This window comes from Mustela erminea, chromosome 15 (assembly GCF_009829155.1).
Source record: "Mustela erminea isolate mMusErm1 chromosome 15, mMusErm1.Pri, whole genome shotgun sequence".
Taxonomy (NCBI): domain Eukaryota; kingdom Metazoa; phylum Chordata; class Mammalia; order Carnivora; family Mustelidae; genus Mustela; species Mustela erminea.
This window is the reverse complement of record NC_045628.1, coordinates 57,729,819-57,756,295: the sequence shown is the minus strand read 5'-3', so window position 1 is coordinate 57,756,295 and position 26,477 is coordinate 57,729,819. Positions and strand designations below refer to the sequence as shown.

General features: G+C 36.7%; 1 protein-coding gene across 7 annotated transcripts; it reads left to right on the top strand.

The window, feature by feature from the left end:
- On the top strand, window positions 1-24,941 carry ESD (esterase D). 7 transcript variants are annotated; one of them, XM_032314827.1, is made up of 11 exons: window positions 1-111; window positions 3,825-3,874; window positions 4,730-4,814; window positions 5,988-6,106; window positions 6,817-6,905; window positions 11,019-11,117; window positions 12,561-12,685; window positions 13,834-13,953; window positions 15,399-15,497; window positions 17,941-18,108; window positions 24,034-24,941. In XM_032314827.1, the coding sequence occupies exons 4-11, from the start codon at window positions 6,009-6,011 to the stop codon at window positions 24,112-24,114; spliced, it is 879 nt and encodes a 292-aa protein (XP_032170718.1). In that variant the 5' UTR covers window positions 1-111; window positions 3,825-3,874; window positions 4,730-4,814; window positions 5,988-6,008; the 3' UTR covers window positions 24,115-24,941. The 7 variants fall into 7 exon arrangements, with proteins under 7 accessions (XP_032170718.1, XP_032170719.1, XP_032170716.1 ...); XM_032314828.1 differs by having other exon boundaries at window positions 4,657-4,814; window positions 6,034-6,106; XM_032314825.1 differs by having other exon boundaries at window positions 4,657-4,814.
- The last annotated feature ends 1,536 nt before the right edge of the window (window positions 24,942-26,477 follow it).

Here is a 26,477-nt window from a genome sequence, read left to right as displayed (position 1 = left end):
GGGGTCGAGACTGGGCGACCCCAAACGTGGGCTCCCGGCGGCCATGATGAGGCCCCGCCTTTCCGCGCCGCCCGGGTGCTGCTTGTTTTCCCGCTGGCACCAGTCGCCGAGGTAGGACTCTGTCGGGCTAGAACCTTGGGTATCCTTGGTTCGTCTGCGGCTCTGGCTGCACCCGGGACCCGGCGGGGCCTGGTCGGAGCTGGCTCTGAGGCCAGTGGCGAGGAGAGCAGGCTCGATCGCTGGAACTGGGGGCCGGATCCCGTTCGCGACCCAGAGACGCTGGAGGCCAAGGGCAGGGCGGCGAGGCCAGGATCTTGGCTGCAAGCGCAGGCCTCGGGCCGAATCTCTTTCCTTCCCTGAGCTTCCACATTGGTGTAACGCTGGGCGCTCGGGCCTGCGGTCTCCGAACCCGCTACGTTTATTTAGCTCTTTCCATTTTGCCCAGATTGTCTCGCCCTTTGACCCGATCGCCACCGCATGAAGTAGCTCTGTACGCAGTTTAGTGAAAAACAGAGCCCAGGGCGGTCGTAGCACTTGCGGGAGCGCATTTCAGGGCCCCGGAAACCGGGGAAACCCGCACCTGCTCACGCACGTGCAAGCCCTTTGTTAGTCTGTTCGTGTTGTAAATGCTGTCCGAGTTCTGGTGGCGTCTGGAGGTCACTTCTGATGGCGTCGCCGAGCGGACTGTGGGGGCATTCGAGGTTGCTGGAGTAATTATAATTAACATTTGTATGCGTAGCTTGCAGTATTATAATCGATAATGAGTTAACTCACTTAGTCTCGGGAGCAACTCTGTCAGATATTCCCATTTTATAGTTGGGGAATGAGTCATAGAAAGATTACCTAGCTTGTCTAAAGTCATGTAGTAGTAGTAGGTGGTGAAGCCAGAATTTGAAACTGGAGGCTCTGGCTCTAGAACCTCCTCTGAAACTGTTAACACCATAGCATTGAATAGAGCTGCCCAGTAGAAACATCCAGACTATCCTCGGATTCTGCATAATTGAGTTTGAGTTACTTAAGATAGTAGAAAGTTTGGCCAGAAAAATAATGTGGGACCATTGGAGACAATTTTGAAAGCCAAGTTAAGGTGTTTGGTATTGATGGGTGCTATATTTTTTCCTCCATGGTGGCTTAAAAATTTCTCTATGGACCAGCCATGTGAATTTTTATAAAGGAAAAGAGACACTGGCTTGAAATGGTTAAAATCTGACCAAAGTATATATGGAGTTTTCTTCATCATTATCTTTCTGTCAGTTCTTCATAGTTCCAATTTTAGGAAGTTTCTATGGCATCATACCTGAAATAAAATTATAATTAGTTACCTTTCATTTCAGTGACTTTCATTCACATTAAATTTCATTTCAGTGACTTAGTGATTTTAAACCACTAGGTGAGTGGGATTCCTTCTACATCTATAGCAGCAGCTACAGCTTGGAGATGGCCAAGATTTCTCCTCTGCTGGTGTTGTGCGCAAGCTAACCACGTTTTTAATATTGACAATATACTTAACACCACTGAATTATACACTTGAAAATGGTTAGGTCAGTAAATTTTACATGTTTTTTATCACAATTTTTAAAAATCAAATAAAAATAAGTCAAAATGACTTAACAATTGCATGTAGGCCACATTAGGCCTGAATATGTAATGTGTATAGGTATCCATTAAACGGTAAGCTTACGTGTATTAAAGCCCTCAGCTTCCATGCAGGATTGATTTTCATGGGACATACAAGAGGCAAACAAAGTAGGAGCTGAAGTTTTAACTTCTTTTGTATAATTAGCATGGTGGCAGTGGGAATTCAAAGCAGTGGTAACTTTAAGAGATTTTACACATAGATTGGGCAAGACAGGCATGGATGAAAATAGAGGCAAGAAAAGGGAAGAAAAAAATGGTTTGAAGGTGGGAGATAGACACTTAATTTTAAATTTATTTTTTATTTTTATTTTTTGAGAGGCAGAGTGCGGGGAGGAGAGAGAGCATCTTAACTTAAGCAGGTTCCAGACCCAGTGCAGAGCCCTACATGGGGATGCATCTCAGGACCCTGAAATAATGATCTGAGCCAAAATGGAGAGTGAATCAGCTGAAAGAGTGAAGAGCCGAAATCAACCAACTGAGCCACCCAAGTGCCCCCACACTTAGTTTTAGATGTGTTGAGTTTTACTAGTGGTGGCATATCTTGGTAAAAGGGTGTAGCAAGACCTTTGAATTCTGGCACTAATGCATGAGCATGATTGGGTCTAGAGATGCAGATTTCAGTTCTTCCACTTAGGAAATGTGGTTGAAACATAGGGAATGGGAGTTAGGGAAGGAGTGCATGTGAAGAGAAAAGGGAAGGGAGATGGGAGGAGTAGAAGAACCCAGATCGTAAGTTTTCTGTGAGGAGAGGATTTGAACAGAGATGTGATGGTCAGCAGGGCCATAATCCAATGATGCTGGGGAGACCTGTGTAGGTTGTAAGAGCTGGTGGAGTGAGACCCCTGAAAGTGAAGAAATGGGTCAAAGTCCAAGGAGTCAGGAAGAATGGGAACAAAACACAGAAAGAGATAGACACCTTCTGGGGCTCATCAAAAGAAAAAAAAAAAGAATGGGTGAATATATAGAGAACAGAGATTTCTGGAAGAGGATGGCATTTAGCCTGAATAAAGAAAGAAAAGAAAAACTAAGATTTTGACAAGTTGGCGTTCTGGGGGAATAAATGCTTCATGAATAAAGATGGATTTCTCTTTAATAGTATTTACCTGATTGGCTTGGCAGTGCACTTGAGAAAACCTTTCTTCTCTGAAAAATACTGCTGTTCATTTCATTGACTCTCTAGAAAAATTGTGTAACACCCGCTGTCATTATGAAGTCATTATTTGTTTTTGTTTGGGGTTTTTCTTGAGAAAGGGATTTGTTTGGTGTTTTGCTGTTCTGCCCCACTCTTTCAGTCCATTTCTCCTACAAAATATCCAAGAACCAAAATAAGACATCCGGCAGACAAATGATAGTGACAGGCTTTCATATGTACTAAGTTTCTCTTACAGTGTCGCAGCAGTCCCTTCAGTGTCGTTCATAAGCCCTCTCATTTTTCTCAGCAGTTCATCCTTTCTAGCCTGCCAGCCCAGCAGTCCTGAAGTCCTGTCTTTTTCCTCTTTTCTCCCTGCACGATCTGTTCCATCTGCATGTCTTAGCCAGACAGCTCAAGGCTTTCTGTTTCTGTCTACTCTTCTAGCCCCTAGAACAGGAACAAAACTCCTGTTTTGTTCCCCCTCAGCGGTTGATTATATTTCATACTAACAAATGACACTTGAAAAATTTTTTTCTGTTTAATTAAAAAGGAAAAAAACCCACAGCTTTCTTTTTTTTTCTTTTCTTAAAGATTTTATTTATTTATTTGACAGACCGAGATCACAAGTAGGCAGAGAGGCAGGCGGAGAGAGAGGAAGGGAAGCAGGCTCCCGGCTGAGCAGAGAGCCCGATGCTGGGCTCCATCCCAGGACCCTGAGATCATGACCTGAGCTGAGGGCAGAGTCTTAACCCACTGAGCCACCCTGGCGCCCCCCCACCCCACAACTTTCTTCATAGGGATCTTAGTCCAGCAGAAGTTTTTGACAGAATGACCTGCCTTGTGTCAAAATAGGTTCTCAAGGTAGTTAGATTAGGGGCTGAGATAATGGAGTGATGCTGTTCCCTCAGCTTTTGCCATGCTGCCTTAGCCAGGGTAAAGACAAAATGTCTCTGCTCAGAATGTGTTGTGCCCTGCACATGTCTGTGTAACCTGTGTTGTGAAAAGTATGTCCTGTTTATAAGCCACTTGGTCTTTCCTTTTTTTATTTTTTCAGGATCATCTATCCTTTGGTGCAGGCAAATAAAGCAAATAGCAATTGATCAGGTAAATTTAAGTTTTATTTCTTAGGTGTTACTTTGACAGTTGGATGAAAAAGCTAATAACTTGCTTTAAAATATGTTATTTTTCACATAGAAAAATTTTAATGAAGAAAGTAGTCACCTCGTATGTTATTTCATATATCATTTTGTGTCTAGTTCTTAGCTCATGTCATATTTTTATTGAGTGTGTGTTAAGTTTTTTCTTGATTTGTAATCAAAGGTCCTTTCTAAAATGGGTGATTAGAGGGGGAAAAGCTTCAAAATCTTTGATTTCATTTTTTTCAGCTTGTTCTATCAGTTGAACACACAGCATTTTAAATTGGTTTTCTCTGACCAAATGGGGAGTATTTGATTTTGAATTTTAATTAAAACACATTAAAAAAAGTAGAAGTAGACTAATGCTTTACTAAAAAAGATAAATAACAAAGCATAGAACAGAAAAAGATGAAGGACAAGCTGATTTTTAAAACTTTCACATAGTTGGTAGTCAGAAGTGAATAACATAAATTATTCATCAATTCAACAAATAATTATTAGTTATCTCTTAGGTGCTAGATATATACTCAGTGTGCCATGGCTTGGGAAAGCAGACATATCCCTTACTAAAATTAAGAAAATAGGACTAATTTAGCAAAAAATTTCTATTCCTTCGTCTCATGTAAGTATGTTAAAATTACATGTGTGTGTTCGTGAATTATTTAAGCCAGGATCATGAGCAAGAATAGCTGAAGTTTATAATAATTAGTCACCTTTGTAAGCAGTTTGTCACGAATTGATCTCTTACAGATTAAATGCATAAACCTGTGAATAGAAGGTAATTTCTCTGTAATCGTAAGCCCTAATCCTATGAATTTAATAGGATTTTTAATAGTCACTCTCAGAGCATCTAAAGAAGAGAATATGTAAAGACCCTCCAAAGAAGCAGAAGAGCACTGCAGTGAAAAGTAGGGGCTCTGATGTCAGCCTTCCTGGCTCAAATCCCAGCTTTCCAATGCAAAGCTAAATATTTAGATTTACTGAGTATTTAGTATTTAGATTTACTGAGGAAATTACTAAAATGTAGGCTTGAAACTAATCTTATTTAGAATTTCGCAGAGACATTTCCAAGATTAACTTTTTAATATTATTGTTATGTATTTTTTTAAAGTGACCCTAACACCACAACTGGTCAATATACTGTTACTGAGAATGTCATTAGAAATTGTGTGGAACTTATTCATAGAGAAGACCACAAGAGTGGTAATACCTGTCCATAGTGTCTGAGGATTTTTCTATTTCGTGTGTACGACTAACTGATTTATAGTAAGGAGGGGAAGGGAATCCTTCCTGAGGGATACACATCAGAAACAGGCTGGTTCCTCTTTGCTAAGCAGGCACTTCTGGTAAGGATAGTTTACTGACCTTTTTTTATATTATTAAAAATTAATAATGAGTGGTATTTTAACATTCACCTTTAAAATTATTTATGAACATTTAAAAGATTTGTCTCAGAGAAAAGAATTACCAGACTTCAAAATTTCCCATCGATAAGCTGCACTTTTAATTCACCAATGTTTTACTTGTCGCTTCATTTTAAAAGGAGAGTTGTTGAATCTAAAAGTTGGGCATCACTTTCTCAGAAACCCTCTTATAGCACAAGGAATTCGATCTGGGTGCGCATATAGTTAAATAGTGATCACAGTGTAGATGCCCAATAAATGTTACCACTTCTTGTTACCAGATCATTATGGTGATATCATTTTCTTCCCATTTTAAAAAATCAGCAATAATGAGTAAGACCAATTCTTTGATTCCTTTGCTACAGTTGACAGGTAAACTATTAACAGTTTTTGATCTTCTGAGCTATAGTAGTTAATTAGTATATATTCTCCCTCTTTCTGAAAAGAATTTGGGGTAGTCCACAAAAAGAAAAAGCTTGTTACACTACTGGATAAATTAGTATTGACATACTAAAGTTTCCTAAAATGCATAACAAGCATAAGTGTGTACACAAAAATGAGTCAGTTTCTTAATGTTATTTATCAGGGAAAATTAGCAAGTGAAAAAAATAGTCTCAGTAGAAAACAGTTGTATGTTGGATAATTCATCTGAAAACAGTTTTGTTTCAAATTTTTCAGGAACGAATATTCTAGAAATTAATGAGATTAATCTTTACTAATAAAGGAAGAATGGCATTGAAGGAGATTTCCAGCAACAAGTGCTTTGAAGGGTTGCAGAAAGTTTTTGAACATGACAGGTAACTACCAAGAAGATAAAATTTTAGGTATCTCTCGTTTTGCTTCCATCTATTTGATTTCTTAAATAGACCCATGGAAGATAATTGTTATACACATTACCATTTACATGGAAAAATACCTGTGGTTTTTATCAAAATTACCTCATTGTGATATTAATGATTATAGTAGGGTATTAATGGTAAAGAACAAATTAAAGATACGGTACATTTCAGTCCCCACGAACAAACATGTGATACAAGATCTTTAGGATTTATTTTTTATAAAACCGTGTTATTTCACACATCTCTTTATAAACAAAAGCAGTTTTTCTTTTAGTAATATTGGTGCTACATTGGGGGTATTATATTTGTTCTTTTAATTTATCTCCCCTCCACCCCCAAATATGTGCCATGCACAGCAAAGACCCAGGTTGGTTAATAGATCAGTATGCTAATTTGGCCCCATTTTTTCTTTAAGGGCCAAGGTATATTCCTTAAATGTTGATGGAATTACTGATTTTGGACATTAAATCACTTATTTTATGTTTCTGTCTTTAACCAGTGAGAGGCATTGATTTTTTTGTCATTAAAATCGAATTTATTATTAAATTAATAAAAATTTATTAAATTAATTAATAATCATTTAAAAATTTATTAAAATTAATTTATTAATTAAATTTATTATTAATTAAATTAAATAAAAAATTTTTTTTTGGTTGTTAAAATTACAGTGTTGAACTGAGCTGCAAAATGAAATTTGGTATCTACTTACCACCAAAGGCAGAAACTGAAAAATGCCCTGCACTGTATTGGCTGTCTGGTAAGTGTTACACATTTGAGTTTTAGGAAGGAGTTCCTTTTTCTTTTTAACAGCCTTAACTCTTTTATCTTGACTTAATGGTGTGCTTGCTGAGCCATTTGTAAAAGACGTTAGGAGCCACTTACAGTCTACTCTTACTTTATCCTGAGAATAATTTCAGACCTACTGAATTATATTTATTTCACTTCTTTTAAAATTAAACCAAGTAATTTAATAGAGAATAGAAAACTCTGGACTCAATAGCAAGAGCTTCGAAAAGTTAATTTGTACTTAGCTAAGAATTTCTGAAGTTTGTAGAGATTTTACCACTCAAATAGAACAATATTAGGTAAAACCAGAATACCCCTGATACGCTAATTAGAAACTGTAGACAGATAACTTCTTATAGTCTTCTCTAGCATGTTTTAATTGGACTCCTTCAGCCTTCTCTGGTAACAGGAAAATCACAGAAGAACACTAAAGCTTCTTAATCAGTGGTGAATATTAAAGACTGTAGAGTGAATTATGAGAGAGTTAGGTTTTGCCACCAGTAGTTTGAAGCTATCTGATAATTTTTTCACCAAACATTTTTGGCATTTTATCTTTAGAAGCAAACATAAGGAGAGACTTGATAGATACCAAATTATGTCATAGAGTGCTATTTGTGTTACTTTAAAATTGCTTATAGCTTGGATTTTAATAAATCCTCTCTTACGTGTGCTTTACCAAGGAAAAGCCCCAAATACCAGTCATTTAAAATGAGAATAAACATTTCATTTTTTTTTTTTAAAGATTTTATTTATTTATTTGACAGAGAGAGATCACAAGTAGATGGAGAGGCAGGCAGAGAGAGAGAGAGAGAGAGGGAAGCAGGCTCCCTGCTGAGCAGAGAGCCCGATGTGGGACTCGATCCCAGGACCCCGAGATCATGACCTGAGCCGAAGGCAGCAGCTTAACCCACTGAGCCACCCAGGCGCCCCTAAACATTTCATTTTAAAAGGTAAAAATTTTTTAAAAATAAAAAATAAAAATAAATAAAAGGTACATTGAGTGTCTGTCTGATTGTTACCAACAACCCACTTCTGTGATTGAAAAAAGCAAACTGGTTTTGCAGGAAGAGCATTGGGTATTGCCAAAAGCAACAAGAACAAAAGTGCGTGCTTGTTTTAGAAACAGTATTGTGTAACTGATGGTGGCCTTCAAAGTCGTGTAATCTGTAGAATAGGTAACGGTTTCACAGGCCTCGAGATTTTATGTATTGACCAGTATCACGTGACAGAGTGAACAAGTTTTCTGACTTACAGCCCAACGCTGTATTTAATCTTCTCGCTGTTCTTTGTGCATGTGGTTCCTGGTGACAGCTGCTGGAGTCCTTTCTCCTGGCTCTAAGTATAATAACCTAGATCAGAAGTACCAGGATATTGTGTAAGAGGTACTAGAATAATAAGACCTATCATCTGAGCTTTGTGAGTAAAAAACAGAATTTGTGTTTGTTTATGTCACATGACAGGACAGTTTCCATAGTGAGATTCTGAAGAACATAGACCTTGGAACCTAAGGCTTGATTTTCTTAAAAAAAATAAAAAAATTAAAAAAAATTAAGGTTGTCAGACTATATACACTTGAGAAATAATAGTAAAAGAATTTCAGGATATTAATTTCCTGATAAGGTGAAGGAAAACAATGGCAGAGAGACTGACATCAATTGTTATATTTCTAAAATTACTAAAGTAACTGAATTAAAGCTTCCAAACTGAAATTCTAAAAGATGGTCCTGATGGCATGGTTTGCATCTCCCAAGTCAAGGTGACCATCAGAGCAGCCCTTCCTTAGCCATATACCCAAGAGAATTGAAAATATGTGTCCATATAAAAACTTGTACAAAAATGTCCAGATATTACGTTATACATTATTTAAAATAGCAAAAAAGTGGAAACAAACCAAAGGTCTGTCAACTAACTAAATAAGTAACATGTGGTATAGCCACACAGTGGAATTACTGCTCAACAACAAAAAGTAATGAAGTCCTCATGGATGCAACATGCATCATGGGTGAACCTTGAAACCATGCTAGGTGAAAGAAGCCATCCACAAGAGATGACATAGTGTTAAATTCCACTTATGTGAAATGTCCAAAACAAACATCCATAAAGTCTAATTACCTAGGGCTGAGGAGGCAGGGATTAGGAGAAAATATGAAGTGACAGCTGATGGGTATGGGTTTTCTTTTTGGGGTGATAGAAATATTCTAAAATTAGATAGCCGTAGTGTTCCATAAAAGTCAGTATTCCAACAGTCGTGCAGCTGTACACTTCACATGGATGAATAGTATGGCTCCTGAATTCTACCTCAGTAAACTGTTAGCCAAAAAATCCCCAAAGCTCTTCATATAAAGTAAGCTTAGTTGATAAAGATTAGTATACTAATACTAATATTAATTAGTAACCCTCTTTATATTCTTGAGAGTAATTCTGCTAGTAGAATTATCTTCATTTCTATGAGTCTGCACTTCATTTCCTAATACCTTCATCAAGGAATTTGTGTTTTGACTAGAAAAAAAAGACGAATTTTTCTCTGGTTGCTAAACATTTACATTTCCCAAGTGTAAGACACTGTGCACTGGGTCTGAGACATGACTCAAGGCTTTTTACATTATCACATTTAGTCCTCACAGACATGCTATGAGATAATCATAACAATATTATCCCCATTTTACAAATGAAAGAACTGAGGCTCAGAATATTCACCTGCCTGATTTTGGTTAGCCAGTAAGTGAGTAACAAATCTAGAACCAGATCCTGTCTGAAATCCAAACCCATTCTTGTTACCCTTTTACCTTGCCTCTGAATACATGTACACTAAGGTCATCAAGACCACTGACCTTTTATCAGTATTTGGGGTCGTTCATCATGATGAGGCATCTGTATCTCTGGAAGATGCACTAGGAAGGAACATTATGGACAACCAAGGACTTTGTTCTCCTGCCAGGACTCGTGAAAGTATGTGCAGCCTAACATTAAACGTGAACACTTCATCCAATGATACTTGTAACTTTGTATCTTGTAATCATGTATTAATTTAGTCTTCACTAGTAACCATTTCATCAGGCCCTGGCTGGCCGCTAGGGGATAAATGGAAACTATAAAAGTGTCTCATAGTTAATTCATACTGCATTGTGCATACTAGTAAGCTTTGATACCACTAATTATCAGATGTAGGCATTGGCCACTGGGAAAAGGGTGTTGGGTTATGTGATACTTAGCTCATCCATCTATTGCTGGTTTATTCTTGGCCTTTCTGTAATGAGAGGATTCCGTCGTCTCTTCCATCACTTGAATGAAAAGGCTATACCTAGGAAAAAGGGCAAAAATAGCTGAAAATTTAAGGAAGGTATGTGGTGACCATTTCTCCTTAAAATAGCAAGGAATACAGAGATGATCAGGCTGAATTTTGTTGCTGAGGACTACTCATACATAAAAAAATAAAAATTGAGTCATTTACAGTATTATGATGACTTATCATGAATATTTATGTTTCGATGCAGGAATAGTGACGTGTTTCATTAGCATGTTTGACAACACTCCACTAGGGTTGAGAGCACATTGGCTTCCACACCATATTGCCAATCCACAGTTTGAAAATTTCTGAGTTCCCAAATATCTCTGGTCCTAAGGATTTCGATAATTGAAACTTTAGTGAGTAACTTTGAAAGGACAGCTGTGGGAGCATTTAACGTAAGATAGTTTTCTTAGATTAATATTATTGTAAATTTTATGAGAAAGGGAACTCTATCGTCTCCTTTAGAATTATTATTTTTTTATTTTTAAAAGATTTTATTTATTCATTTATTTGAGAGAGAGAGAGAGCACAAGCAAGCAGAAAGAGAGAGGAGGAAGCAGGCTCCCCGCTGAGCAGAGAGCCCGATATGGGGCTCAATCCCAGGACCCTGAGATCACAACCCGAACCGAAGGCAGAGGCTTTAACCCACTGAGCCACCCAGGCGCCCCTAGAATTATTTTTTTTAAGAAGTGTTTTAATAATACCAAATGAGCTTCTTTTCCTGCATTATAAAAGGTTTACATCTTATAAACCATTCACAGGGTAGCATGAGATAATACTATTTCTGATCCTTAGGTTTGACTTGCACAGAACAGAATTTTATATCAAAGGCTGGTTATCAGCAAGCTGCCTCCGAACATGGCCTCATCATCATTGCTCCAGATACCAGCCCTCGTAAGTGTTCTCAGTCCAGAGATCCTTTGTAGAAATACAAATCGTTCAGACTAAGTCATAAGTGGTATAATGTAATATTACCTTATTTTTTATTTATTTTATTTTTTGGCTACTATCTCTATTAATCTTTCAAATGATATCAGTACTCTAAAATACCATGCTTTATATTTTCCTCACTGTGAATCTTGCTTATGACATCACTCTTATGAGAGTTTTTTTGCTATTCCCATTTTGTAGATTAAGACACTGCAAAACAGACTGAGCAGCTTAGTTAATATATCATATTGGCACTAGTGCCAAAATGCATAAAAATATTTCTATTCCATAGGTTAACTCTCTTGTCGCATAAAAATTATGGTCTTTTCTCATCTGCTCACCAGACAGTTTAATGTGTATTGGTTTTAATATAAATAACTAGCATGCTTACCTTAGAGAGATGAAACTATCAAATATTTGAGAGCTCAGTCCATTAGAGAGTTAAAACTTACATTGTGACCCTAGAAGTCTCAGGAAATATAATTTATTAAATGGGAGCTAAAATTATCTGGAAGAGTGGCTGGCCTTGGGAAGTAGTGCATTTCCTTCACAGGACATATACACCAATGCAAGACTTATCTCATTAGGAATGTGATAAAAAATTTAATTCTGAATAGCATCAGAATATTAAATGCCTAGGAATACACTTGTAAAATGCGAAGATTTATTTTTTTAAAGAAATATAAAATTTGCTAACCGTCCTAAACGAAGACTTTAATGAATGGGAAAATGCCGTGTTCGTGGATGAGTGTACTGAATATCATGAAGAGGTCATTTTCCTGAAACTACATATTACTGTAATTCTATTAATAGTCCTAATAGTTGGCTTTTTAACCACCTGCAAGCATATAAAATAAAACCTAATAAATTTTTAAAGATTATAAGAAAATCCCACTGAGGGATGAATAAATAGGGGAAATATAATGGAATGATTCCAAAGTTCATAGGAAGTGTTTTCAGTGCAAGATAATGATCTGAGCACAAGCATTTGTCTCCCTTCCCTTCTAAGAGAAAAGAAGTTTTGGTAATAGTGGAGGGTCCTCAGGGAAGGAATCTCAACACATTTTAGAAGAATAGAGAGAGGGTATAATCCTTCAACAGGTAAACAGTGAAGAAGCAGATATTCAGAATACATAGGAGGGCACTTCATCAGCAAAGAAAGCCAGCGTGCCTGACCTTAGTAAAGTGAATTCTCTGGCCTGGAAGGGTATTCCCTCTCACACCTTATTGGCTAGAACTAGTCACGTGGTCCCATTCAGGGACAAGAGGGCCAGGGCGTATGTGCCCCAAAAGGCAGAGAATTGCAATATTTGGTGAACAGCTCAAATACAAATGAACTGTCAGATTCATTTAAAAGAGTGTTACTAAACATGGAGTAGATGAGACCACAGGATATGTCCTTGCTAGGGGGCTGCAATATTAAAGGAGAAGATGAGAGCTGGGACTTCGGCACCGGTGCTGGATTTTATGTGGATGCCACTGAAGATCCTTGGAAGACTAACTACAGAATGTACTCTTATGTAACTGAGGAGGTAATTTCATTGTATTTATTAATCGACGATTGCCAGTAGTTTGGTCCCTCTAGTCCTGAGAATTTTAAACCAGGGTATGGAACTGGTGAATCTATTTGGTACAGATTTATTGATTATGTTAGTGAACATTCCAAAGTTTCCTTGTATGGTAATCTTATTTACTATGGTTTAAATTAATATTAAGTACAATTTTAAAGAGGGTAATAATTATATTGATACCTATGTACACTACCCAGAGTATACACAGAAAACAATATATGAAAAAACTCTAGCGGCTGGTTTATTCAGACATATTTTATACTGATTAACCAAAGCTTATTTAGAAAGGGTAAGGGTAAATATTGCTTCTGTTAATAATATTTTTGTACAGTTTGTTTATTTTTCTAAGTTTTATTATTTTAATTATTAATATGTATACCATAAAAACCCAGAAACAATAATATAAAATTTTTTTTAATTTTTTATTTATTATAAACATATATTTTTATCCCCAGGGGTACAGGTCTGTGAATCGCCAGGTTTACACACTTCACAGCACTAATAATATAAAATTTTAATCACACATTATTCCATGCCCCTAATAATAACTATGTCTTGGTATATTCTAGGCTTTTTTTTGTATGACCAGTTTTCATACAGTTGTAAAATTTTTTCATCTTGTTCTTTTTTTTAGTTGTATAAAATAGATAATTTTGAGTACTCTACTTGTAACATAGCCATAATAATTGTATAATATTCTGTCATATGTCATACTTTAGTTTTCCCTAATGTAGGATGTTTACATATTTACATATATTTCTTATCACAATAAATTTTACTACAATGACTGTATGTATAATTCTTTTTCCCTATGGACTTTTCCCTTAGAATAGATGCCAGGAAATGAAATTACTAGACCAAAAGTTAAGACATTTTTAAAGGCTCTTTCTGCATCATCCTCTTTAATTTGCTTTCTGAGGATTCCTTTTTTTCCAGTGATATATTAATAATCCTTCTCTACCTGAGATTTTTTTTTTCATCTTTATTAGCTCATAGTATTTTGGGACTGTGATTTGGAAGTGTTAATTGTGTAATTATTTCATATGACTTTGAAAAAGTCTAAACTTGTTTCTTTCATACCTTTTGTCACACTATTAAATTCTCTCCAGCTTCCCCGGCTCATAAATGCCAATTTTCCAGTGGACCCCCAAAGGATGTCTATTTTTGGCCACTCCATGGGAGGCCATGGAGCTCTGATTTGTGCTTTGAAGAATCCTGGAAAGTACAAAGTAAGATTACCGAAGCTTTCAGTGACAAGTATTTCTCTTGGGTAATAGAAGTCAGGAACTTTCGAAGAGTGAAATTAAGATACTGTTATTTTATAGTACTGGGACTAAACTTTCCTAGCGTTGGGAGTTTCAAGGAGCTATAAGGGAAGAGTATAAAATTTGACCACACAATTCTATGCTCCAGAATCAGAAGTATGGGAATTCTATCACAGTTGGTCTACTAGAAATATGATAAAACAATTTTTGTTGCTTCTATTCAAACTGTAGTCTTCTAGGCTTTTTTTTTTTTTTTTTTTTTTTCATAAAGTTGACTTTGATTTTCTGAGGTAGAAGAAGATATTCATGATTTGTAACAGTTTAATTATTCTCTCTTCTCATTGCCTCTGATGAAAATTGGATTGCAGCTTAACTGGAAAATAACACTCAGTCTTTCCATTCATTTATTTTAAACTATGTAGCTTTTCTTTTTGTTGTTTAAAGAAGCCAAGTTGGAATAACCACCATATGTAAAATGTCCTCCTGGGCAGGGCTGCCTACAGTCATGTTGAAAAAGGAAACGATGAAATAGTGATAATCTCAGGATTGCATCTGTCTTTAACATCCCAGGACTATAAGATAGCTCAAGATTTCTTTAATGCATTTCCTTCCCTTAGAAAGAACGTCTTAGCCATTTCAGGTGTGTCCTTGAGAAATGACAGTATTTCTTAGAGCAGTTTCTTATTGTGGCACCAGATATTTTTCTCTTAGTAGGCATTATTATAAAGTTGAGCTAATTCATGTCTTGACAGTAGGTTTTTAAATTAAGGCCTTATTTTCTCTTTTTTTGTACATAAGGCAATTAGTTTATTACATCCAAGGGAGAAAATCAGATTTGGTTGTTTTTTGTCCTTTAAAAAAGGTAGTAGACATTGATAAACACATACTTTGATAAGCGCTCTGAAACTGAACGTTTCCATCTCTGCCACTTATCCAGTGAAAAACAGGACTACATAGAACACAAACATTTAAGGGCTTTGCTCAGTGCTTTCTTGGCCCTGCTTAAGAGAAATAATGTGTGTCTGATGTAATAACATGTTCACAAAGGTGGTTATAAACAGTTCTATAGTATTACTCATTAATTTTAGGTGGAAAAAATGAGTAGAAAAAATACAAACTTGTGTTTGTGTCTTATTTAATAAAAATGTAAGGTATTGCTTTACAGTCTGTTGGCACATATGGTTAATTAGCTCTTTTAACGAACACACACAAGCTGTATAATGGAGAGGCGTGCAATCTGAGTGCTTCATCTAGCCAACAGAAAATTGTTCACAGGGAAGTTTTCATGGCAAGTCAGTTTATAAGCAAGATGCAGATGAACTTCTGAGTTTTTAAGTAAGTTGCAAATGTTTGTTTGGTTTTTTTTCTGCAAAATATAACTTGTTTTTAAATTTCCTTTCTTTCTGAAGTCTGTGTCGGCATTTGCTCCCATTTGCAACCCAGTGCTCTGTCCTTGGGGCAAAAAAGCCTTTAGTGGATATTTGGGAACAGATCAAAGTAAATGGAAGGTAGGTACTGGGATGGCTGTCTTCATACTCATTCTTAGGTTTTCAAACCTGTGAAAAATCTACACACCACAGACATTATATTCCTAACTCACTGAAAGATCCAGAGCTAAAATAATTAACAAAAGCATATACATAGAACGGTATCAACAACAAAAAAGCCCTATTTTCTAGTTGTATTGAATTGTGGTGGATGTTCCGAAACTACATTCTTTTTTCTGAGAGTGATTAATGTTTATGTTTGTTTCTAAACATTGACAGAAAATACCACATTTTATTGCTGACTTTAGAATTTGCCTCTTATTAACCATGTACACAGGAAGCATGAGTCCTAGCCTTTTAATTATTTCACATATCTCTTTCAAAATCCAGCATGTCTCAGATTTGGATTTTAAATTCCAGGCTTTAAAGTCTTTAAAAATAGATACTGTGTGATGTATATTTATGTGTGCATTCCCAATAGCAAGATTGCTTTTTCAAGCAGGGGACCAGATGCTTCAAAATGAAAATTAAAAAAATGGCTCTTTCTCTCGAGACCTGTGTGACTTTTGTGCGGAAATGCAAACATCGCCAAGAGTTTGAATATTTTGCAAATGCATTCATTCATCATGTCCATGTTAACAAGTAGAAAATACTTGAGTGGAAGGAAGAAAAAGGCTTTTCTGTCCTACTGGTGTGTGTTCAGGGTCATTCACACATGGATCCTAATTTTATTTAAGATGGGTCATTAAAATTCTTACAAATTGGAGGGTTAATCTTTAGTCACCAGACTATAATTCTATTTCGTTTAGGCTTAGATTTGTAGGGGCACCTGGGTGGCTCAGTGGGTTAAAGCCTCTGCCTTTGCTCGGGTCATGATCCCAGGGACCCGGGATCAAGCCCCACATCCGGCTCTCTGCTCAGCAGGGAACCTGCTTCCTCCTCTCTTGCCTGCCTCTCTGCCTACTTGTGATCTCTATCTGTCAAATAAATAAAATATTTTTTTAAAAAAAGTTCTATTATGTTTAGATTTGTATTATAGTGGAAGAATGCAGGAAGTGATTACTGTTAGGTACTTTGTGAGCTGACAGTGCACGCACTTGGGTGTTTAGGGTCCTTACCACTGTGCAGAGCCTGTGTGGAGTTTGCATTCTTAGGTCACGAAGGTGCTAACCTTTCTCATTCACGTGAGGCTTAGGTTCTGATGGGAGTTGGGTAAAAGAGTTGGTAAACTGGTGGGGTCATTGGGTGGCTCAGTCAAGCGTCTGACTTGTGATTTCAGCTCAGGTCATGATCTCATGGATTATGGGTAGAGCCCTGCATTGGGTTCCCCACTCGGCAAGTAGTATTCTTGGGATTCTCTCTGTCCCTTTGCTTGAACTTCTTCTCTCACTCTCTCTGTCTGTCAAATAATAAATAAATCTAAAAAAAAAAAAAAAAAAAAGGAAAAGAAAAAAAAAAGATGAACTGGTTGGAAGAAAGGAGGGGAGAGGTAGAGGCACAGGTAACCTCTAAAGGATTCTAATTATATAATTTTTCTCTAAGGGCCAGTTGATTTTACCATCTTAATTATGTTGCATTTAGGCTGTCATTTAAATTACTGTTGAAATAAGGAGGCCGTGCAGAAGTATGAAATCACGGAACTTAGCACTAGTTGGACTTTATAGATCCCCTTCCACTGTCTCCTTATAAATAGTTTAAAGAAAGCAAGTCTTAAAAAAACAATACTTTAGAAGGGAAATCTGGGGTTTTGCCTGTCTTATTTGGTGCATAGAAGTTATGGGTACTGAATATATATTAATAATCAAGAATACTTAAAGGTGAATGGTAAAATATACACTTGTATCTAGTGGCAGCTCTTCAGATAACAAATGTGAGGAGCTGTTTATATGATTCAGATTATTTAAATTAAATCTTCCTGAAAGCTCACCGGGACAGCAGACATTTGGTGCTGTTCAACAGACCACAGAAGAGAAGGCTGAATGTATTTAAGTCTAGAATTAGAGCCAAAAAGAAGAGGCAACAAAATAGACTATTTGAAATCGAAAATATCTGGAAATAGAAAAAGATATAAATAAAGAAGTTAGAAGAAATAGTCAATTTGTGAAGAGATTTATAAAGATACAAAATTACAATTTTGTTTTTGTTCTTTTTGGAGTGGAGAGGTGATTAAGAACCTCAAAGGTTTAGAAGAAAAAAGTTTATTCTGTGAAGAGTGCTGAGATACAGAATTCTTGCCACTGGCCCAGGACTGCTTAGAAGTAAAGAAGAGGCTGTCAGTGTGGGGCATAGATTTCTGAAGACCTTATAAATAAAAACCAGGCAAGACAAGAAAGCATTTTTCAGATTTAATCATCCTTAGAGCTTAAATAACGTTAAATTTCTATTTGGTTTTACTGCAGTCTATTTTAAAAAACATCTTTCTGGGCACTTTTAAATTTATTTTTCAATATTTTTCTTTTTCTAGGCTTATGATGCTACCCACCTTGTGAAGTCCTACCCAGGTTCCCAGCTGGACATACTGATTGATCAAGGGAGAGATGACCAGTTCCTTACAGATGGACAGTTACTACCTGATAACTTCATAGCTGCCTGTACGGAAAAGAAAGTCCCTGTTGTTTTTAGACTACAAGAGGCAAGTACTAGGAAACCTCAGCTTGTTCTAAGTAACTATAAGACAGAACACCAGGGGTGCCTGGATGGTTCAGTCAGTTAAGCATCTGACTCTGGATTTCAGCTCAGGTTATGATCTCAGGGTTGTGACATCAAGCCCCATGTCTGGCTTGTGCTCAGCTCCCAAGTCGGCTTGAGATTCTCCCTCTCCTTTGCACCCGCCTCCCCGCACTCACTCATTCCCTTTTTCTAAATAAATAAATAAATAAATAAATAAATAAGCAAGAGTCCACAATACTTTATATTTCAGAATTTGAAAAGCTACCTCTAGTAAGGAATTTTTTAATTATAACAAGACACTTAAAGTGAAAGCCTTCTTACTAACCTATGATCACATCCCACAGAAAGAGGAAAGCTTTCAGAAGTGAAAAGTATTTATAATTTTTTGTCCCACCATAGAACCAGTGAAGAACAAGAAGCTTCATGCTTGAATATTGACTTCAAGAGCTTTACTGGCTGTGTCTGTCTTGACACAGAGCTGTTTACACAGTAAATAGCAAGTAGAACCTTCTATCTTAATTACTCTTCACTTTATATACACATCTTAGCCTCAGGAGCTGTGAACTGTTTGTCTCAGGGACACTTAGGCACTTTATACTGTTTGAGTTAGTTGCTAATCTATCCATTGTGATGCTTGGCATTTTTTGTGGTTTAAGAATAATTACTGAATTTCAATTGGTTTGTAAGTTTTCTTTGACTAAAAGACTCTTGACTCTCTACTACTTACGTACCTCAATGCTAAATCGTTAAATTAAAGAAATTCTACTTCTAGTTTTTTAAAATTCCTTATTCCCAAGCTTTGGAATATAATATAAACAAAATATTTCAGGATGAAAAAGTGAACACTGTAAATTACAAATGATTATGATTTTTAAAAACATTTTATTCATGTTCTAGGGTACTGTGTCAGGCACATTGATCTAAAATGTATAATTGTGATATATGTCCAGCTAAATCTAGGTCAATGTGTAGTGTGGTACATTTCAGTTTACAAAACGTTTTCACAGCATTAGCTCATTTTATCCTTATGGGACCAAATGAGCGACCATTGCTGTCCTGTCTATCTGGGGTGGTTTTTTTTCTTTTCCTCAACATTTTTATTGTGTCAGAATTCTATACATAAAATTTACCACCTTAGCTTTTTTTTAAAAAGGGTTTTGTGTATTTATTTGGGGGTGGGGAAAGAGCACAAGCAGGGGTAGGGGCAAGGAGAGAGGAACAGGGAAAATCCTCAGACTCCCCTCTGAGCACAGAGCCCCACAGGGCTCCATCCCAGGATCCTGTAATCATGACCTGAGCAGAAATCAAGAGTTAGTTGCTTAACTAACTGAGCCCCCCAGGTGCCCCTCCGTCTTAACTATTTTTAAATGTACACATCTGTGCTACTAAATATATTCATAATGTTCAGCCGTCACCACCATCCATCTTCATAACTTTTTATTTTGTAAAATTGAAACTTTATACCTGTAAACACTAATTTCTGTTCCTTCTTCCCTGCTCCAATGTTTGGCAACCATCATTCCACTTTCTCTGTAAATCTGACTACTTTAAGTATCTCATATAAGTGGAATGACACAGTTGTTTTCCTAACTTTCTTTTTAGATTGTTCATTGTTAGTGTATAAAAGTGTGGCTGATTTTTGTGTGTTGCTTTTGTACCTTACTACTTTGGAATCCTCAGGGTTTCTGCATATAAGATCATATCACCTATGAACAGAGATGATTTTATAGGTTTCCAGATTGTATGCCTTTTATATCTTTTTCTTGCCCCCCTGTTCTAGCTAGGACTTCTAGTACTATGTTGAACAGAAGTAGCAAAAGTGGCACCTTGTCTTGTTCCTGATCTTAGAGGAAAGGCTTTCAGTGTTTCCCCATTAAGTGTGATGTTTGCCGTAGGTTTGCATATATGGCTCCTCTCTGTGTATTTTATAGGCTCAGAAAAGTATTAATGTATCTAAGGTCACACAGCTAGTTTACAGTAGAACCAGAATTGGAAGCAAGATCATTTGAATGGAAATGCATGTCCTCCTGTGATCAGTCTAACCATTCCCAAGCAAGGTGAAGCAGTGTTCCTGAGGAGCATGGAATTAGCTAACACAAGGAGAATTCATATATAACCTGCAATCTAACTTATACAACAAATCACAGCAGTCTCCCTATTTTTTTAATTCCCCTAATATTTTGATCAAGTAAATAATATACATATTATATGTAATAATATGTAAGATTATGTATATAAGATTATATATAATTATATATTATATATAAGATTATATGTATAATAAAATAATAAAATTTAATTTCCCTAATATTTTGATCATGTAAATAACATACACATATATGATATATTTATTTACATATATGTTTACATGTATATATAATATTTACATGTATATGTGTGTGTGTATATAGATCATGTGGGAAAATATGTCAAAAACCAATATATTAAATTTATCTTATTTTCTCTGAGTGTCCATCTTTAAGTAATAGTATTTTCTTAGGTTAATTTAAACACTTACCAGAATTACATGTTTTTAGTCAATAACCAACTTTGAGAAATCCACATACAAATTTGATGATGAAGTAGTGTGTTTAACTACATTAACGATAGCTATACGTAATGTAATAAACCGTGTTTCTTTCCGAGTCGTCTCTTGGCACCAGCAGTGTTGGATGCCTCTTCCTCCCCTGAGACAGTGCCAGGAAATTCTGTTGTTACTACCAACAATCAAGCTTTAGCCTGCCAGCAAAGACTGAAAGATCTCTGGAGTTTGTTATAAAATCAGCATCGAAGTAAAATACTGATGAAATTCTTTGAGGGAAACAAAATAAATCAACTTATTTATATCTGAAATGCTTATATCCTAAGCAACTAAAAAAACACAGCTGGGTGTATTTAATGAGTCAAGACAAAACATTCAGTTCTAAAAAAAAAAAAAAGTGGGACAGTATTGAAATTACCAGTCACAATCTTTAGGTCAGACAGTTTGTTGTTCACTTTTCCTTCCAGCAAGTACAGGTTAAGAGCAAACCACACTGTCCAAAGTTGGAATTGAATGAGCAACTGAGTAGACATGACTGGGCATGGCTCCGGAGAGGCTGCCTTTAAGTTTTTCAGACCAGCTTTGACTGACTTCAGATGACCTCAGGTCTGAGAGTCGTATCTGCCATATCATTGACATATAAGTACAATAGAACTGTTTTTCCTTATGAAATGGGAGCAGTAGGGGCACCTGGGTGGCTCTGTCTTCGGCTCAGGTCATGATCCCAGGGTCCTGGGATCAAGCCCCACATCAGGCTCCTTGCTTGGCAGGGGTCCTGCTTCTCCCTCAGCTCTTTGGCCTGTCTGCCTACTTGTGATCTCTGTCAAATAAATAAATAAAATCTTTAAAAAAAAGAAATGGGAGCGGTGAAGCATTAAGTAGACTGAGAAAAACAGGGACTATATGTGAACTAAGGAGGAAGATCGAGAATTATTACAATCATGTACATGACTTACCAACTTGATTTATTTACCTCTTTTTGGAGTTAAGTGCTCACTGCCTATTTTTATACTCTACTGTCCCGAAAAATAATTGAGAGGTAACTGTGGTGCATAGGGATATTTGTCTGTTACCTCATAGAATGTTACTTTTCCTGTTTTGGCTTCAGCAAACCTAAATTGAAAAAGCACTAGACAGCAGAATTCTGATAGCATTCAAAGATCAGATCTTACTTCGAAGCCTCATATGTCTTATTTCCAGTTAATTGAAGTTACATTGTGAGGAAGAGATTTCCGTGACCTGACAGAAACTTCCAGAAACAACACTGAAGCAAGGCTGTCCCTCCTCTTCAAGTCTCAGGCCCTTTTCGAAGACTCAGAGACTGTTTTGGCCGCTGCAACACGTGTTAGAGAATAGTAGGAACATGGCTGAGAATTCTAGAAGTGCAAGGATCTCATGTGTCCCTGTGTGCTCCTGCTTAGCGCAGTCACCCAGCACATAGACTCTCAGGATGTGCTTATGAAATAAACAAGTGAGCACCTTTCAGGGGTCTTCTTTGTATCCTGAAGAAACTAAATAACCCAGGGATTCGTATCGGAGCTTTTCTAACTGGGTCTAGAAAAGGTTGGGGGAAAACGTGGTTTGTTAGAGTAAGTGTTCATCATACTGCTGGGGCACTGCTGCTTTTTTTGAGAGCTGAGGGAAGATTGAAAGAATGTGTTCATTTATTTTTATACTCTAAGAGAGTTTGCTACTGATGATTTTTCCATTTAAAGTGGGAGGTACAAGACCAAACCAAGGCTCCCTCAAGGGTCAGTGAATCTATGGAATTGCACAAGCTGCTTAGCAAACACAGCATACCAACTCAAAGAAGTCAGTTAAAGGACCTTAACCCATGTAATAATATCAATAAATAGAACAGGAGAACCAATCAAGAATGACAAAATTAGCTCAAATTATATAAGCATCTTTTAGGCCAGTAGTTTAATGTGTTCTCCTGCCTTTAAGTTGACATTTAAAAAACTTGGGGTACTTCGGTGGCTCAGTCAGTTGGGCGTCTGACTCTGATTTCAGCTCAGGTCATGATCTCAGGATTGAGACGTCAAGCCCCCAATGGGCACTGTGCTCAGTGGGGAATCTGAGTTCTCTCTCTCTCTCCTTTTGCCCCACCCCCTGCTCACGTAACGCATGCTCACTCTCTTAAAAAAAAATCTTTCTCAGTATGTTAGGATAGGCCATTTTCTATCTTATCGTAAAAGTGGATCTTCTGTTAAATATCACTCTGGAAGTTATGGACAATGGCTTTGTATCTTAGATAAAAATATACCATAATCTTGCAGTACACACCTGAGAGCTCAAAATTAGAACTTTGTTTTATCCTGGGACTTCTCTAATAAAATAACAATAATAAATAATAACTAGAATAGTTGTAGCTATCCCTTGTGTGCCTGAAACTGTGCACTGCATTAAACTGTGAGACTACATAAGGTTGGCAGACTCGGTCACGTTAGGGACTGTCGTGCACAGGTGTGGGGGCAGAATCCACATTTCATTGTGTTTGGGAAGGAGGCCGCCCCCAAATTACCTGGAGTTTAACCCCTTTACGCTCTTCCCACCTTCATTTTTTATTTTTCCTTTGAAAGTGTCTTCATATACTCAGAGGACACCCCAAGGAAGCATCTCCTCTCCATTTATTTAGATGTGGTTTTTATTAACCAGATAGCATAAGATGTGTTTATTACATTTTCTCTCTGTTTCAGAATAATTTTCAAAATAGTTTACTGACTTTACCCAGTGTGGTTTATTGCTAAGGGATGTCAGGGTTTGATGAATTATTCCTTTTTCCTTGAATAAAGATGCGATATGCTTTTCTTGTGTAGGAGGTGAAATTCCTAAGTAGACTTATGATGGCTGTGTTTGACTTCCCAAACAATGTTTAACCATTTTGGTGGATTTTTGCTCTTTCTCTGTATTGTCTTTGTGTGCTTTTTTTGTATTTTAATATTTTCCATCTTACCGATGTTAGTGTGTTTCTTCTGTGAGTTGAAACCTCTTGCTTATGTTCCTGACTTCTTTAAATTCTTTTATTCCTTGTTGGTAAGATCACCTGTTTATACTGTACATTTAGCTAATGTGTTATTTCCTCTCTTTGCATATTAATGGCAGCATCTAGAAACTAGACTATGCCGTGTTTCTTTTTCTTTCTGTTTTTGCTCTTCTTGTGTTCAGTGAAAATGTTGAAGTACAAGTACTTATAAGCTTGATTTTGATTATAAACCTTCCTCATGCTGTAATAATTTCAGGATTTACAAGAAATTCAAGTGACTTGAGAGATATATTTAACATCCTTAATATCGATGTTTCAGACTGGTAAATATCTTACCATTTCTTTCTTTTGTCTTCTAGGGTTATGATCATAGCTACTACTTCATTGCAACCTTTATTACCGATCACATCAGACATCATGCAAAATACCTGAATGCATGAAAAACTTCAGATAAGAAAATTTGTTCGAGATTATACAAAATTTGCTCAAGATTATAGAAAGGGAAAAATGATTTCAAGACATTGATTTCATAGTGCTAAAAATGCATCATTCCATAGTTGAATCACTTTATGGATAAATATGTAAAACCTGCTTATGATTTAAAAGTTATCCTACCAGTGTTTGTATGGGAAATATTTAATATTTTACAGCTTTGTCAAGGTCATTTGAAAATCATTGTTGTATTAACCTCAAACCACAGAACATATGAATATAATCCCATTTTAATCATAGAATACTAACTCAGGAACAGGTGTTAGAAGTAATTTAGCCTAAACCCCTCACTTTGCCAGACTTGAAGACTGTGAAAGCATGGTCTGTCTTCATTACGTTCACTGTTAGATCTCTAAGTGTTTAGCAACTACTTGGCTTTTAATAGGCATTTAATAACTATGTCTTGTTAAATAAGGAAGTAGGCTCAGAAAGGTTAAGTAAATTCCCCATCATTACACATTTATTTGTGAGAGAGCTAAGATTAGAAGTCAGATTTCCTAAACCCATTCCACTGAAATTTCTTATCTCTTCAACCAAACAGATTTATGGACCTTGATTTCTGGAATCTCCTAAGAGACAAGAATTAAACAATAAGATTCAATCTGAAAATAGCTGTGTAAGGAAAGTTGTTTCATATGTTACTGTAAACACAGTATTTTCCTTCAGTTACATGGAGAAATTTAGTTTGGTGAGTGCACCAAGAATAGTAACCAGTCTCTGTAAGTACCCTATTGTGTTCCTTTAAGAACTTAATGAATAAACTTTTGAAACCTGATGCAGTCTGATTATTTTAAAAAGATTTTTCTGTTGGAGACGCATGAAGATTATACACTTTTTAAGTTTTAATTCATGTAGTTAACATAAGAGTGCTGTATTAGTTTCAGGTGTGCAATATAGATTCAACACGTCCATCTGTTACTCAGGGCTCATCAAGATTAGCGTATTCATCTAGTTCACAAAGATTATACAAATTAAACATTCAATAAGACTCTATTGTAAAGTAAGTGAAGAAGCCATCAGATTCTTAAAGCTATAAAATTAGTACTATTTATTTAATATATTTTTTAAGATTTTATTTTTATTTATTTGACAGGCAGAGAGCACAAGTAGGCAGAGAGGCAGGCAGAAAGAGAGGAGAGAGGAGGAAGCAGGCTCCCTGCTGAGCAGAGAACCCGATGCAGGGCTCGATCCCAGGACCCTGGGATCATGACCTGAGCTGAAAGCAGAGGCTTTAACCCACTGAGCCACCCAGGCGCCGCAAAATTAGTACTATTTAAATGTGAATTAGATTGTACTAAAATTTTTTCAATCAGTTCTACTGAAATACCAGGAGTTTGAGCCATAGTTGGGCTACACACAAAATGGTTCCAGTCTTAACAGTCTCGTGTCCTCTAATAAGGAAGACCATTTAATTTGCGAATTTTGTGCATGTTGTTATTAACTCCTTTGTAAAGAAAAGCAGTTGTGTACTTCTAAGATCACCATATGGCAGATTCAATCAGAGAAGCAGAACTATCAGGAGATAGTATATATTAATAATTTTTTTTTTCTAACAAGGAATTGGCTTCTATGAATGTGGGGGCTGTCTAAACAATCTAAAAGCCATTGGGCTGGCTAACAGAAAGGTTTGTGAACAGGATGGGACACCATAGGTATGAGCTGAGGCTATTGCCCACAGGTGAGATTTCCTATGGAGCAAGCTTCAGCCTTGTTTTTAAGGCCTAATTGGGTGAGAACCACTGTATTATCCAGGATAATCTTCCTTATTTGAAATCAGTTGATTAGGGACTTTAATTACATCTGCAAAATCCAGTAATAGCAATACCTAGATTAATGTTTTAATAACTGGGAGTTATACTCTGCCAAGCTGGAACAACATTTTAAGAAAATTTTTGCTTTGCCCATTTGCAGGGTAAATGCAAAAACCTTTAAATACTCAATAAAGGGCGCCTGGGTGGCTCAGTGGGTTAAGCAGCTGCTTTCAGCTCAGGTTATGATCTCAGGGTCCTGGGATCGAGCCCCGCATCGGGTTCTCTGCTCAGCAGGGAGCCTGCTTCCCTTCCTCTCTCTCTGCCTGCCTCTGCCTACCTGTGATCTCTGTATGACAAATAAATAAAATTAAAAAAAAAAAAAGACAAAGGCTTTCAATTTCAACACAGAACTGGCTGTCAAGGATATATATATATATAGGAAGCCAGTAAATTAAATCTTGCTATTGGGCTGCAAAGACTAGCCTGGGAGGGATGAATTCTTACATATGCCTAAATGTAATATGTTTCCCCCACCAGAAATCATTCTCAAAGTTACATTA